The sequence below is a fragment of the Lithobates pipiens genome, unplaced genomic scaffold (genome assembly GCF_037356315.1).
Source record: "Lithobates pipiens isolate NorthernLeopardFrog02 unplaced genomic scaffold, aLitPip1_a1.2 Scaffold_23, whole genome shotgun sequence".
Lineage (NCBI taxonomy): Eukaryota > Metazoa > Chordata > Amphibia > Anura > Ranidae > Lithobates > Lithobates pipiens.
The window spans coordinates 239536736-239551804 of record NW_027507785.1 but is presented as its reverse complement, the minus strand read 5'-3'; the positions used below and the strand labels follow the sequence as shown (position 1 = coordinate 239551804).

At 41.7% G+C, this 15069-nt stretch overlaps 1 protein-coding gene across 6 annotated transcripts in view; it reads right to left on the bottom strand.

Moving 5' to 3' along the window:
* KYAT3 (kynurenine aminotransferase 3) overlaps nt 1-15069 on the bottom strand; it is an 85363-nt gene that overhangs the window by 17414 nt on the left and 52880 nt on the right. For all 6 annotated transcript variants that reach the window (XM_077452955.1, XM_077452951.1, XM_077452953.1 and 3 more), the window contains 5 exons: nt 14818-14904; nt 10745-10870; nt 8918-9038; nt 5755-5831; nt 3226-3315 (listed from right to left, as the gene is read on the bottom strand). In XM_077452955.1, the coding sequence (XP_077309081.1) occupies nt 3226-3315; nt 5755-5831; nt 8918-9038; nt 10745-10870; nt 14818-14904 (501 nt within the window). The remainder of the gene's footprint in view (nt 1-3225; nt 3316-5754; nt 5832-8917; nt 9039-10744; nt 10871-14817; nt 14905-15069) is intronic.

The following is a 15069-nucleotide window of genomic DNA, read 5'->3' as shown; positions in this document are numbered from 1 at the left end:
ATGTTTCAGCACCATTGAGAGTTCCTTGTGGGCAGATTCATCTGTCAGGTAAATGACTTTGTTTTTATACATTACCATAGACTTGAATAGAAGGAGTTGACAAGCTTACGTCTCCTCCCAGACTCAATATGCAGCTTAATTTGAGACTCTCTTCTAGCCCCTTTTTGGGAATTGTAGCTAATCTAAACTTTAAATTAAGTTTGCCTTTAGAGGAACATCTCATCACACGAAAGGAATTTGACTTTCTGTGTGTACATGAGTTTAATACCTCTACTTTTTATATGATTCCCAAACTTCATAAGTCTATCACCAGACCACCAGGAAGACCAATTGTATCGGCTATAAAAGGCCCACTAGAAAGGGTGGGCAAATACGCAGATACACTGATCAAAGAACTTGTGTGTGAACTTCCATCCTTTGTTCAGGATGCACAGGATGTGTTGCATAAACGTGAGACTGTCATTGTGTCATCAAGAGTCCTACTCGTGAGGATCGATGTAGAGTCATTATATACTTCGATCCCACACGAGTGGGGCTTAAAAGCGGTCCAGCATTTTCTTGAAAATAAATTTCCATGTCTCGCTGCGCAGAACGAATTTATTGTGGCTATTTTGAAATTCATGCTTGAACACAATTGCTTTGTTTCTCGGTGTCAATTATCAGCAAATCAGGGGCACATAGATGGGGGCGCCTTGGGCCCCATCATATGCATGTCTGCATTTGGGGCTATAGGAAAAGGACCTGGTGTACCCCTCGTGTTGATGTACCTCGGCCACTGTCACCTGTGGCTGAAGTACATCGATGACCTGTTCATGGTCGGGGGGAAGACGACGCCCCAAGAATTGGCTTTGTTCATTGAGGAACTGAATAGCAATAATAAAAACATCAAGTTGACATATTCATTTGACTCGGAAAGACTTCCTTTTTTGGACCTTACTAATAATGTTGAGAAAGATGAGCTACAAACTAAAACATTTAGAAAGGAAACGGCTGCAAATACTTTAATGTTGGCTTTGAGTCACCATCCAAATACAGGGAATTCCGGTTGGGCAGTTCCTCCACACCAGGAGGAACTGCTCAGACCTGAACGATTCTAAAAATGAAGCAGATGAACTCTATGGGAGATTTCGTGACAGAGGCTATTCCCATGCCTCTATTAGAAAAGCTAAAAAATCTTCAATTCAAGTTGTATGCAGCCCTCTGGGGTTGAACAACGAGTGTAATCTGTTGGTATTTTTGGAACAGTAATAAGGGACCTCATGGAACACTTGATGAATATGGTCAACGCCTCTACTTTTTATTAAGTGTACTATCCAATAAGGAAAGATAGGTAGACACTGTCTGTATACATTTTTGATACATCATAATGGAGGTCGTTTGGTGTTTCATATGCCCTGTGGTTCCTGCCTCTCTTTCCTTTCTTTTCTTTCTTTCCTTTCCCTCCTCTTACTTTGCCTTCTCTCTTTTCCTGTTTTACTATTATTACTATTTCTTTTCCTTCCTTTTATTATTGGTCTTCAATGCCAAATTTTTGGACCTGTGATTTATCTAGGCATGTAGTCTGTACCTCCCTTGATGTATATTTTGTGCCAAATGTATGGATGTATATCGGTGGGAGGATGACTATGGGAAGATGTGGTTACTTATAATTGTGCTCTATTTAGGATACACTCTGGATTCTATTTATAGAATATGTTATTCTGTGGTGTTTATGTGGCAATGAAGGATCATCTAATATTAATGTTGGGTCTGTATATTGTAAGAATGAAGGTCTAATTGGGTGCAGTGAGGTCAGGATGTCAGTGATGTCTGTGATTGCAAATTATTCAATTAACAGTGCAAATACTTAAGGACATAGGAGATCTTGACTGCGCATGCTCTGAGGAAGCTTGGTTACAAGCAAAACATGTAAGCAAAGCAAGACATCAATATGTTCTGTGTGATGTGAGCACTGGCACTTACACTTATACAAATGCTATACTCTCTTAATATGACTTTTCATTCTTTGTATTGATTCTCTACTTTTGAATCAGTATATTTTTTTGATTATGGTTTCATTTTTACAACCGATTCCTAGTAGATTGATTGGTATGGGATGAATAAAAGGTGCGGATGAGTGTTTATGGTAGACACCGGTGTCTCATTAAGACCTTGTCTTAATTTTAAAATTATCTGGGTTGGAGGTGGTGCTTTATATTTATATGCATTTTTCTAAATAAATTCATTTTGTGATGTGGATATTTATAAATAAAATCTTGTTTCATCCGATATATCCTTTCTGAACAATATCTTTTGGGCTCTTCCCGTTTTTTTTTTTCTCTATAAAGGTTCTAGGCAGAAGCGACGGGAAAATATGCGACCTGTGATATGATATACACCTGGTCATTAACCTGAGACAAAGCTCTGAGTGGGTGAGTTTTTGAATGCCAAATTTGAGAACTTAACACCATAGTGAATACAATTCAATAATCGCCCTATAATTTAACAGTAAACATCAGAAGCAAACAAACAGTGTGACTCTGTCTACAATAAGGGACTGTATATAAAAGGCCAGGCTTAACCCATCACAGTTGGCATACCCCAGAAGTGGTCTTCAGGGACTGGGTTCCATAGGGGTGGATCACTGCCCTAGACACAACACCATGCTGCTGCCTGCAGGCGTTGCACCAAGTGCCAAGGTGTGTGCCCATGCACAATCCAGTGCTCGAAGCAACATCACAGGTCATCCCCCCATCATGTGGTCCAGGGTATGGCTCCCAAGATTTGCCAAGATTGCGCTGATCTAGATGCACGGTTCTATTTGTGACATTAGAAGCCAGTGAAGAGTTGAATGAGAAAATTGAAAATAAAGGGAGAGATTTCTCCATGAGGCTGAAGAGGTCCATTAACTTGGGACACTAGCACAAAACTGAGGACTCAGGGAGTGGGGTAGGGTTATAGTAGAGATACCAAGAGATACCTATTCACCTGAACATTCGAGCCTATAACCCAGGGTCTATGAATCCTTTTTATCCTGTACAGCATGATTAAGATAAAGAAATTTTGCTTTAGATACATTTTAAAAGATTTGCTTTGACATAAACATTTAAATAAATAATAATGAAAACTGTGTACTCACTTAAAAAGCAAACAACACTTTCATGAAATTAGGCAGCAAACATCAGAACAAGATATTCTGGCAATTAAAATTCAGGTCTTGACTCAGGATTCATGCCTTATACTTACCTGTAAAGGAGTAGCACAGGTGTACAAGACATTCTGATGGACGGTTTGTAAGTGTCTAATGAGATGCTCAGGACCAATGGACCAACCAAGCTATGAAAGAGGAAAAAAAAGCAGCACAGCTAGTTTGGCAATCTGATAAATGTTTAGAACTCTGATTAGATCACGATACATAGACACCCTGCCCCTTAAATCTCCTGCCAATCCTTTCATAGAATAGGGAAGAGTTTGAACCTCTATCAGGGTTTCATTCCTATCTGTGTCTCTGTTAGGGATATTACCCCACACTTCCTGTCCCAGTGACCGTTGGCACAGGTACAAGTGGTAAGGTGAAATCTTCCCAACAAACAAAAAGACCCAACACAAATCTGACAAGCTTTAGGTTCCATTCATACTTGTGCGGAAAGGACAGGGGGAGAGGGGGAGATGCAGAGCCGCTGAATACACAGCAGAATGACGGAGGTACATCATCTGACCATGCTATTAGGGATCAGCAGCAATGATAAGGGTGGTCATTACACACAGGGGAACCACGGAAAAGGCAGGATCAACCAGGTTATGTATAACATAGAAAGGGACAATTGACATAACAAAAGCACTGTACTATATCTCATGCCTTAAAGGGACAGGATTTTTTTTAGGGTTACAACCACTTTAATGCACTGGCCAGTGCAGAGTTCCCTTCATTGTTACTTTGTACATTGCTAAAATATTGACTGCCTACTACCATGTGATAAAAAAAAAAAAAGTGTGTTCTTCAGTGAATTTATTTTAAAGTGGTTGTAAAGCCTGTTTTTTTACCTACATGCATTCTTTGCATGAAGGTAAAAAACCTTGCATGTGCTGCTCCCCCCACAGCCCCCCTAATACTCACCTGAGCCCCCTCTCGATCTAGTGATATACACGGGTGTCTCGACTGTCCTGGGTCTCTCTCTCCTCATTGGCTGGAACAGCAGCGGGAGCCATTTGCTCCCACGGTTGTCTATCAAAACCAGGGAGCCAATAAAAACAGAGAGGTAAGTAAGGCCGAGCTGCAGCTCTATGTTTCTTATGGACGCATAAGAGCAGGTCTTGGGAGCGAGCACCAACCAGTGCCCCTATAGCAAACGGCTGGCCATTGGGAACACTGGTCAAGGGGGGGAGCCTGGACCGAAAGGCAGGGAACCCAAGAAGAGAAGGATCAGGCTGCTCTGTGCAAAACCGTTGCACAGAGCAGGCAAGTATGACATATCCTTTAGACCCCTTTCACACAAGGGCATTTTGCAGGCGCTATAGCGTTAAAAATAGCTGCACCATTGTTTCCAGTGTGCAAGCCCAAGGGGTTTCACACCAGAGTGGTGCGCTGGCAGGATGTCAGGAAAAGTCCTGCCAGCAGTTTCTTTGGAGCAGTGAAGGAGCGGTGTTATTTACTGCTCCTCCACCGCTGCTCCCCATTTAAATCAATGGGGCAGCGCGGCTATACCGCCTGCAAAACGCTGCTATTGCGGCGCATTGCGGGCGGTTTTAACCCTTAAAAGCGCCCCGCTAGTGGCCGAAATGCGCCACAAGTCCGACGGTAAAACGCCGCTAAAAATAGCAGCGTTTTACCGCCAACGTTATGGGTGACAGTGTGAAAGGGGTCTAAATATCACTTTAATGAATTAACTTTATTTTTTGCTGTATTTAGCTCACATCTGATATTTTACTTTGACAAATTGACTGTTTTATTATCTCATGCTTTACTTTGAAAAATGAGTCACGTGACCTTCATATCACATGCAGAATCCTTTCGTGAATTGATCCAAACATCAAATAATGTGGCAAAAGAGAAATGTGTACCTGTGAATGTTCCTAGCTCTCAGATCTTGCTCTGAATTCAACAATGTAACGGCATTATAATCAAGTTAACTGAAGTGTACTCACTCTGCTTAATTTGGTCCAGGCTTCAAATTGTGTGGTCTAAATGGCTAGGGTATTATGGAGATATGCCAAAAAGCCCAAACTCAGTTATCCATATAGTGTAGTAACAAATATTTGAAATTTTTACTGTATCTGGGCCCAGAATGCTCTTTTTATTACGATGACCTATGCCGGCCCAGTACAGCATTTGCTCAGCAGGTCTGTGCTGACAGTTCACCATTTTCCCTACACTTCACCACCACTACCAAGTAGAGTCACTACCTACAAACCTTAGAGATCATCTTCTATGGCCGCCAGGAGTGACATTTATTCAAGCACACACAGATTGCAAACATTTGTAATGTATCCATGCAGCAAGGTGAGCTTATCTATGTTGTGCATCTTATTTACTCGATGGCCTATTTTGCTGCACTTAGTTGCATTCACCTATAGTTTTACTAGCATACGTCAGTTCTGGGCCCCAACACAGTGAGGGCCGGCTGTATTATTGAACTGTAAGATCTGGAAATCAGTGCTCCCACGAAAAAAAAAAAAAAAAAACTGTGGAACACTTACAGAGTGACAATAATTCAGAAGCAATAAAAAAAAAAAAAAAAAAAAAAAATCACCTTTACCGTGTGGCACAAGTCTTACCTTCCATCCTGTAACACTGTATGCTTTTCCTGCACTTCCTATTGTTATAGTCCTTTCCCACATTCCTGGTAAAGTTGCTGGAATAAGAAATACAGGACACTACATTAACTGTTTCAGAATAACAGCAGCATTAGTCAGGAGTAAAACGTTTGCGGTGAATTAATGCGAATTAGGTCACGCATAAATGTGTGCTTTGTTAGGGCAGCCTGTTAAGGCAAATGTCAACGTACCCAAACTGATCCTTGTACATTATATATAATATCTAGATAGATAGATATATATTATATATCTATCTCTATCACACACATATAGTTATAGTGCGTGTCCCTGGCCTAATACAAATTACTTATGCCAACTTTGAAAGCAGCCTTCATGCCAAATCCTCATTATCTTATGAACTGCATTCTGAATCTGAATAAAAATATTGGCTACAAATACTCAGAATTTTACACCAGCCAATGACAGTCAAATTCAAAATAACAAATCGGATTAACCACTTAAGCCCCGGACCAATTGGCTGGCAAAAGACCAGAGCACTTTTTGCGATTTGGCACTGCGTCGCTTTAACTCCCAATCACGCGGTCTTGTGACGTGGCTCCCAAACAAAATTTACGTCCTTTTTTCCCCACAAATAGAGCTTTCTTTTGGTGGTATTTGATCACCTCTGCGGTTTTTATTTTTTTGTGCTACAAACAAAAACGCATTCTTTTTTACTTTTTGCTACAATAAATATCCCCCCCAAAAAATATAAAAAATCTTTTTTTTCCCCTCAGTTTAGGCCAATATGTATTCTTTCTACATATTTTTGGTAAAAAAAAAGCGTTTATTGATTTTATAGGTTTACGCAAAAGTTATAGCTTCTACAAAATAGGGGGTAGTTTTATGGCATTTTTATTATTATTTTTTTTTACTAGTAATGGTGGCGATCAGCGATTTTTATCGTGACTGCGACATTATGGAGGACAGATCGTACACTTTTGGTGCTATTTTGGGACCATTCACATTTATACAGCGATCAGTCTGATTAAAAATGCATTAATTACTGGGTAGACGTGACTGGCAGTGAAGGGGTTACCCACTAGGGGGCGCTGTAGGGGCTAAGTGTATCCTAGGGAGTGATTCTAACTGTGGGGGGAGGGGCTATGTGTGACATGACACTGATCACCGCTCCCAATTACAGGGAGCGGTGATCAGTGTCACTAGGCAGAATGGGGACATGCTTGTTTACATCAGACTCGATGTTTGCGGAACCCGCAATCACACTCACAGAGCTTGCGCCGGGCGCGCCCACAAACCTCTTCTTAAAGGGCAACATACAGGTACGTTACTATGCCTGTACGTGCCCCTCTGCCAACATATATCGGCGTGAGCCGGTCGGCAAGCGGTTAATAGATTAACAACTTTTCTGCAATTCAAATAACGTTTTACAAATAAAAATACTGAACAAAAATGCATATTGAACCTTAAACCTGCCAAATGTTTGTAATATCATATAGCATTCCTGTAGTGTTCACCTCTGGTAAGTGGCTTTAATGCTTCCCCCTTCAGCTCCCAGGGTCTGAATAGTTATTAGATTGATGGTGCTGAACAATGCTACAAAGCCTAACTGGTTCACAATGCATACCCCCCTGCTTGTGGGATGAACATAGAGATATAGATAAGAATTTCAGCATTAGCACTACTTAAAGCAGTATGGTCAAAGTTCCTTTTTGCACTCCTATGATCCGTTTTCAGCAGACTTAGAGCTGAAGCCTGCTTTTGGCTGATGTGACAGAGCTGGTCCAGGCTCTAAAAAGATTGTGATCATATGGTGGGTATGCCGCCACCTGCCTCAGCCTCTCAGTGACCCACAGAGAGCCTGAGCTATCCCCTCCCGCCCCCTCCACAGCCCAGCTCTCCAGTGAGCGCTGAAGGGGAGAGCAGAAAGCCATTGACTGAGAGTCACAGCTCTCTATTCAGAGTGGAGGGGGAGAACTGAGCAATCAGCAGTGTTTGATTACTTGGTTCTTACTACAGAGCCGATGGGGGAAAGATACAGCATCGGAGTGATGCTGAATGCACCTTGATGAGTATAAATGTTTTTAAATCCTGAACTTCCTTTTTAAAGACAAATGTTTTTTCATTACCTACAGAATTGGACTAACTGACATTTTCACATTTGTCAAAGTTGAAATTAAAGCTTCTTTAAGGCATGTGAAAATTCAATAAAAAAAAAAAAACATAACACCAACACACACATTGAGGGTTTAATAGTACTTTAGTGCTGCAAATTGCACTTCATCCCTTAGCTTGTAATTACCTTATTAAAGGTGAACATCAGGAAGCACAAACTGAGGGAAATGATGTGTAAATACTATTACTTTTTGTGGAATCCATAACTGGGAATGCCGCTACTGTCAGGTCACAAGACTTCTATAGGGATAATTACCTCAACAGTCAGATAGAAGAGACAGAACTGATTTGCAACAGTGGTCCCAGTGAAGTATACCAGAGGTTAAAGTGATATTAAAGTGTTATTTAAAAAAAAAAAAAAACTATAAGAGACATGTCATACTTGCCTGCTCTTTTCAGTAGTTTTGCACAGAGAAGCCCAGATCCTCCTCTTCCTGGGTCCCTCACCGGCAGTGCTGGCCCCTCTCTCCTGCCGAGGGCCCCCAGAACAAGCAGCTTGCTAGGGGGTACCTGAACCCAGCCGCTGCTGTGTGTGTCTATGCAGACATGGAGGTGCGGCTCGGCCACACCCCCTTGCTCTCTTTATTGGCTCACTGACTTTGATTGACAGCAAAAGGGAACCACTGGTGCCCGCTGCGGTCTTAGCCAATAATGAGGGAGAATCTCGGACAGTCGAGGCTCTCGTGCAATATTGCTGGGTCTGGATGGGGCTCATATAACTATTAAGGGGGCTGCTGCACACAGAAGGCTTTTTATGTTAATGTATAGAATATGCATGAAGATTAAAAAAAAACTTCTGCATTTAGAACAACTTTAATAGTTTGCAGATTACACTTGCTTCCCCAAACAATGCCATATGTATCCCAGGGTTTTACTCCAAAGCAGTCTGAGGATGATTTTTGTTCCCCATATTCCCCATGGGCAATAAAGTTTATTTTGTTCCAATGTAATATTACAAACAGACAAATTTACTGCATTAGTTTCACAGTACCTATTTTTACATGTCGGCTTCCAGAGAACACCAGCCACTCATAAACTTCATCACTAATACAGAGTGTGTCGTGTTTTATACACAAGTCTGCAATGACCTGTAGTTCTTCTAATGTATACACCTGAAAGTGGAGAACAGGAGAAAATAAAAAATAAAAATGTTCAAATGAAAGTAAAAACCTACACTAAAAAAAAAAGAGTAGGAGAGATACTAAAATGACCTTTGATAGTCCATTCTACGGCCAGTTATGACATTCTAAACCTGGCAAAAAGTCACAATTGCTTCCTTCTATAGGGCATTCTGACCACTGGATGTACTAAAGATCCTTTCCTGCCTGCTGGCTTGCAGACGTTTCTAATGCTGCGTACACACGACAGGACTTTGACGCACTTGGTCTGACAGTCTTCCTGATGGACTTTCAGCGGAGTTCCGACGGACTTTCCGAACAAACGGACTTGGCCACACACAAGCACACCAAAGTCCGATGGATTCGAACGTGATGATGTACGACCGGACTAGAATAAGGAAGTTCATAGCCAGTAGCCAATAGCTGCCCTAGCGTCGGTTTTCGCCCGTCGGAATAACATACAGATGAACGGATTTTTATACCTGACTCGAGTCCGTCGGAAAGATTTGAAACATGTTTTATTTCTAGGTCGTCTGACTTTTGGGGGGGGGGGGGGGTGAGTCCGCTGAAGCCCATACACGATCGTAATATATATTGAAGGGGTTGTAAAGGTAAATGTTTTTTCACCTTAATGCATTCTATGGGAGCTCGCATGAACGTGAGAAGCACCTGCGGGAGCAAGCCGAGACAGCCGCCGAGGGACCCCAGAAGAGCAGGTTCGGGGCCACTCTGTGCAAAACGAGCTGCACAGTGGAGGTAAGTATAACATGTTTGTTATTTAAAAAAAAAAAAAAAAAAAATTCACTTTACAATCCCTTTAAGGCTTACCTGTAGCTACCCAGGATATCTCCTAAACCTGCACGGTTTAGGAGATATCCACTGTCCCATGCATGTGTCGATGTCATGGGCACATGCGCACTGGGGAAAACTGAAGCAATGGCACCTATGTTCCGTTACAGCAGTCCCTGTGGCCATTACTGGAGGCTCCCATGCGCATACGAGGGAGTGTCTTCGTCTCCTCCTCCGGCTGTCGTCCCGGAGTTACTTCAGGGTATCGCGGCTCCGGTGCTGTGATTAGCCGGAGCCGCGATACCCTGAAGTAACTCCGGGACGACAGCCGGAGGAGGAGACGAGGACCGATGCGGGGGCTTCGATCTGAGGTAAGTAATACATAATGAACTAGTATGCTATGCATACTAGCTCATTATGCCTTTTTCTTGCAAGGTTTTTTTTTTCTCTTTTTTTTTTTTTAAGAGGGTTTACTTCCTCTTTAAGTCAGCGTTTTTGTATTGATGGCCACATATGCAATTTTAAGCACGTTCAACCAGTTTACAAACGCAAAAACAACCAAATTCAAACAGACCTTACACCAACACAACTACATCACCTGCAGTTTGTGGGTGGCAATCAAAAGCTGGTTGAAATGGTCTGAAAAGTGTGTGGCCTGCATGAATGTGGGATACATGCCATAACCAACACTTTTCCTATCTGCACCTGGTGCTTTGGGGTAGGGTTTAGAATTTGTAGCAGAAACAGTGACTATTGGAATTACAATGGATGGATCTCACATCCTTAGGATACTACGCAGAAAATGTCTACCAATGGATAGCCTGCGCAAAAAAGAAATAACTGTCTCTTTCAGTGCATTCCTGGTGTTTATGCATTGCTATAGAATCTTACTACTAAAATACAGTACCTACCTTGCCCATAGGATTGTTTGGAGTGTTCAGTATAATGGCCTTTGTCCTGGAACTGAATTTGCTGGCTAGTTCTTCAGGGTTTAAAACCCAGTCAGCACTTGATACTGTTCCTTTTCCACTATCCTTCTGTATATGAAAAGCATAAATATATATACTATACCAAATAAGTATAAGCTAAATACTGTACATAATACACCATATGAACAGAAAAATAAGAATTAAATTTTTTATGTGATGATCATATTTTAAAGCCACAACTGTCCCATAATTTAAGGCATTTAAAGCATTAGTGATTGTAAAAGGAAAAAAAGTTTTATGTAAAAAAAAAAAAAAAAACACGTCATACTTACCTGCTCTGTGCAGCAGTTTTGCACAGAGCAGCCCCAATCCTTCTTTTCTCGGGTCCCCTCCCGGCAATCTGGACCCGTCCACCCTTGCCGAGTGTCCCCATAGAAAGCTGCTTGCTGTGGGGGTACTCGTGTGCGCTTGCTCCCGACCCGACTCTCTGCATCCTTAAGACACAGAGATCGTGGCACAGTCCCGTCCCCCTAGTCCCTCCTCACTGGCTGCGATTGACAGCAGGAGTCAATGGCTCAGCTCTTGTGCACATTGCTGGATCCAGATCAGGTTTAGGCAAGTATTGGGGGGGGGGGGGGGCTCCCAAGGAGAAATCTGTACATGGAAGGGGGGGCCTCCAAGGGGAAAGCTGTACACTGAAGGTTTTTTACCTTCTTGCATAGAAAGCATAAAGGTAAAGAAGATTCAGCCTTTACAACCACTTTAACATGGTCTTCCACTCTCCCGACAGTACACAATGGAGCCAGAGCTTGTTTTTTAAAGTGATAGGATAACACATAGTAATGCTTACCAGTGATCTTCCTCCCAGCTGGTTCCAGTCTGACCGCTGATGTCTCAAAGTAACTTTTCTTGGCAGTCTGCAACCAATCTTGTCACCGCCTGTCTTGCCAGCATCACCACATACAGTGTAGGATCAGCAGAATAGGAAGTGAAAGCTAATAAGAGTGTCAGTCCACATTCCAGCATTGGGAAGGAGTGGACCTGACCGTTGGCTGTGATGGGAATGCGGATTAAGGTAAATATTACTGTGTGTTATCCCATTTTCCTTAAAAGATCAAAATCACTAGAGCCTTAATCTAGTCTGCAGGTAGGGTGTAATTTTTTTTTTTTTTTTTTTAATGCCTGAAATTAGACTTTCCTAATGAGTGTACACATATATGCAGCCTCACGGAAGTGGGTCTCCTGTGGGGCCACATATATGTGCTGCTGTATTTCTGCTGAGAAGTTCCTGTATCGCTGTCAAAACACAGCGCTTGGTCCAAATTAACTATTTAAACATCACTATAGCACGGATATCAGCTTTAATGTTATTGTGAAATTCTATTTCAAAAGAACCTGAGATATTTTCATTTTATAAAATATTATATTGTGAAGCAGGATTAACTACAGGTTGTTGCTGTTTGTTTATTCCTTGGAGACTACAGGTACACCTACTCTGTCTGGGCTAAACAGCCATGAAGCTCAGCATATGAACCATTCTAAAGATGAAAATGTGCCTGCTTCTATCAGGCAACATAGCTATTGAACCAGTAGTTGAGTACATTATATCAGCTATGGCCAGGTCATACGTGAAGCTACTGTATATCATTTCATTCCATGTCAAAGGCCAAAAGCATCCAAATTCACCTTAGTTTAGATGGGCAACATGGCAATGTTATGCAAAATGCTTGAGAGTCTAATTTCCCCTGGTCAGTCAATATGTCATGCCTACACAAGGCTTGTAGCACTTCTCTTGCCCTGAACAGATAAAAGGTAAAGCTGGCTGTAGACGGGTAGAATTGCAAATGAAAGTTCTTAGGAAAAGATTGTTCAAAGAAAATGTATTCCTTTTTCTAATCATTAGCGAGTCAATCAACGTTCATTTTTGACTGCAGAGAGAAGAAAATCTGAGGGAGCGGGATGGAAAATTTTTCTCAAACAAATGAATTTCTAACAGTGCATGTCGTTTTCATTTGGTAAAGTCCATTCATTCCAAAATGAAATGGTTAAAAGTAAAACTAAATCTTGCAAATTACTTTCAAATGTTCTAAGAATGTGCGTAAAAAATGTCCTAAGTCTTTGGAATTTTTATTCTAAATTCTATCCATCTATGGCCAGCTTAAGACTCTCATAATCATGTCAGCCATTTAAGGTGCCTGAAATTCCTACCTCATCTAGGTCAAACAAAGCCTGACCTACAGTCCCATATGTCTACTATACAAAAAGCTTTAAGAAGTGGTTATTTCACCCTGACCACACAGAAGCTGAGATATTAACTACCTTCCGCCCCCAGACACGGCGTGACCCCGATTTTGGTAACGAGTCAATGATGCAGCTCTTTACCCATGTGATCGGCTGTGTCCAATCACAGATGATCGCATGTAATCACCGACAGAGTGTGGGGCGAGGAGAGCCGAACAGCGGCATCTCCTCGCAGGGGAGACTGTACAGGTAATCAGTGCCCTGATTATCAGTGCAGGCCCAGCAGTGCTAATCAGTGACGCCAGTCAGTGCTAATCAGTGACGCCAGTCATTGCTAATCAGTGACGCCAGTCAGTGCTAATCAGTGACGCCAGTCAGTGCTAATCAGTGACGCCAGTCAGTGCCGCCTTTCAGTACCCATCAGTGCTGCCCAGCAGTGCTGCATATTAGTGCCACCTTATTGGTGGCCTTTGGTGTCGCCTCATCAGTGCCCGTAAGTGCTGCCTCATCAGCATACATCAGTGAAGGAGAAAAATTACTTATTGACAAAATTTACTGACAGAAACTAAGAAAAACTTTTTTTTTTTCAAAATTTTCTGTCTTTTTTATTTTTGTTTAGCAAAAAATAAAAGACCCATTGGTGATTAAATACCACCAAAAGAAAGCTCAATTTGTGGGAAGAAAACAATAAATTTAATTTGGGTACAGAGTTGAATGACCACGCATTTGTCATTCAAAGTGTGACAGCGCTGAAAGCTGACCTGGGCAGGAATGGGGTAAAGGTGCCTTGTATTGAAGCAGTTAAACAGTTAGAAGTACTTTGCCTTTGTCATGCAGATACTGAGCCACTGCTCATTTTGTCAGCCATATCATTGCTTTGAAACATCTGCTTTGCCTAATTCACACAGACCCAGAGATACCTGCCCAATTTTTGAACCACCCATTTTTACCTACAAACAGCCACTAAGCCAGTAAATGTGGGGACACGATGAAAAATTAACCTTAACGGCTATTGTCCCTTTCAGAGCGACTGAATCTTTCATAAATTGTAGGCAAAAAAGTAACAGCAATGTTGAATTACAGACAATCTAATTCACAAACTTCAAAAACAGACTTATTTACACTGGCTTAAAAAATACTGCTTCGACGGGAGTTTTGAATTTGCCTGTAGAAACATCTTAAAAGTGGGCGGAAACTCCCATGCATGATTTTTTACCTATAGGTAAGCCTATATTAAGGCTTACATATAGGTACTGTAAATATCTCCTAAACATGTACCGTTTAGGAGATATTTACTGTACATGCAGCCAGTGATGTCACTGAGGCATACTCTACGAAGAAACAACATACTCATGGGGCCTCCGGCAATAGGAGATTATGGGGCCCCCAGGCAATCAGATTATGGGGCCACACAGTATAAACAAACACACACACAGTATACAATCACACAGTATACACAGACATGTTTCTATTGGCTGAGAAGGTACCGGAGAGGTGGGGCAGCTATAATCTCTGGATTTTTAGACCAAAAGGATGTCGGTAAGGGACATTTCAGAGACAGATGTAAAAAAAAAAAAAAAAAAACACAAATTTTTACATACTGTCCCTGGTTTTACTGAGGCTGGCAACCCTGACGGGGCCCCCTAAAGGCAAGGAGCCCTCAGGCAGTGCCCGAGTGGCCCAATGGTCAGTCCGCCCCTGGTCCTGTTCTAAGGCAAGTCTCACATAATGTGCTAGCACATTATGACATTGCCTCTTTTTTTTTTTTAATCCCAGTGTGCATGGAGCCAAAAAACGGTTAATTTAATACTTACATATCTCAGTGGAATGCAGACAGGTGTGGCCCCAGCCATCTTTATCATAGGCTCATAACAGTCATAAAATGGCTCAATAATAATAACCTGTATCATAAAAAAAAAAAGCAGAGAATGGTATTAAATAATAGAGTAATTTTACTTATCAATGCTTAAATCATGGTTACGGATGTATACAAAAGAAAACTACCCCTTTATAAAAAATAATACCTTCTTTAGTAGTCACCTATTTATGGAGGAACTTAAATCTGA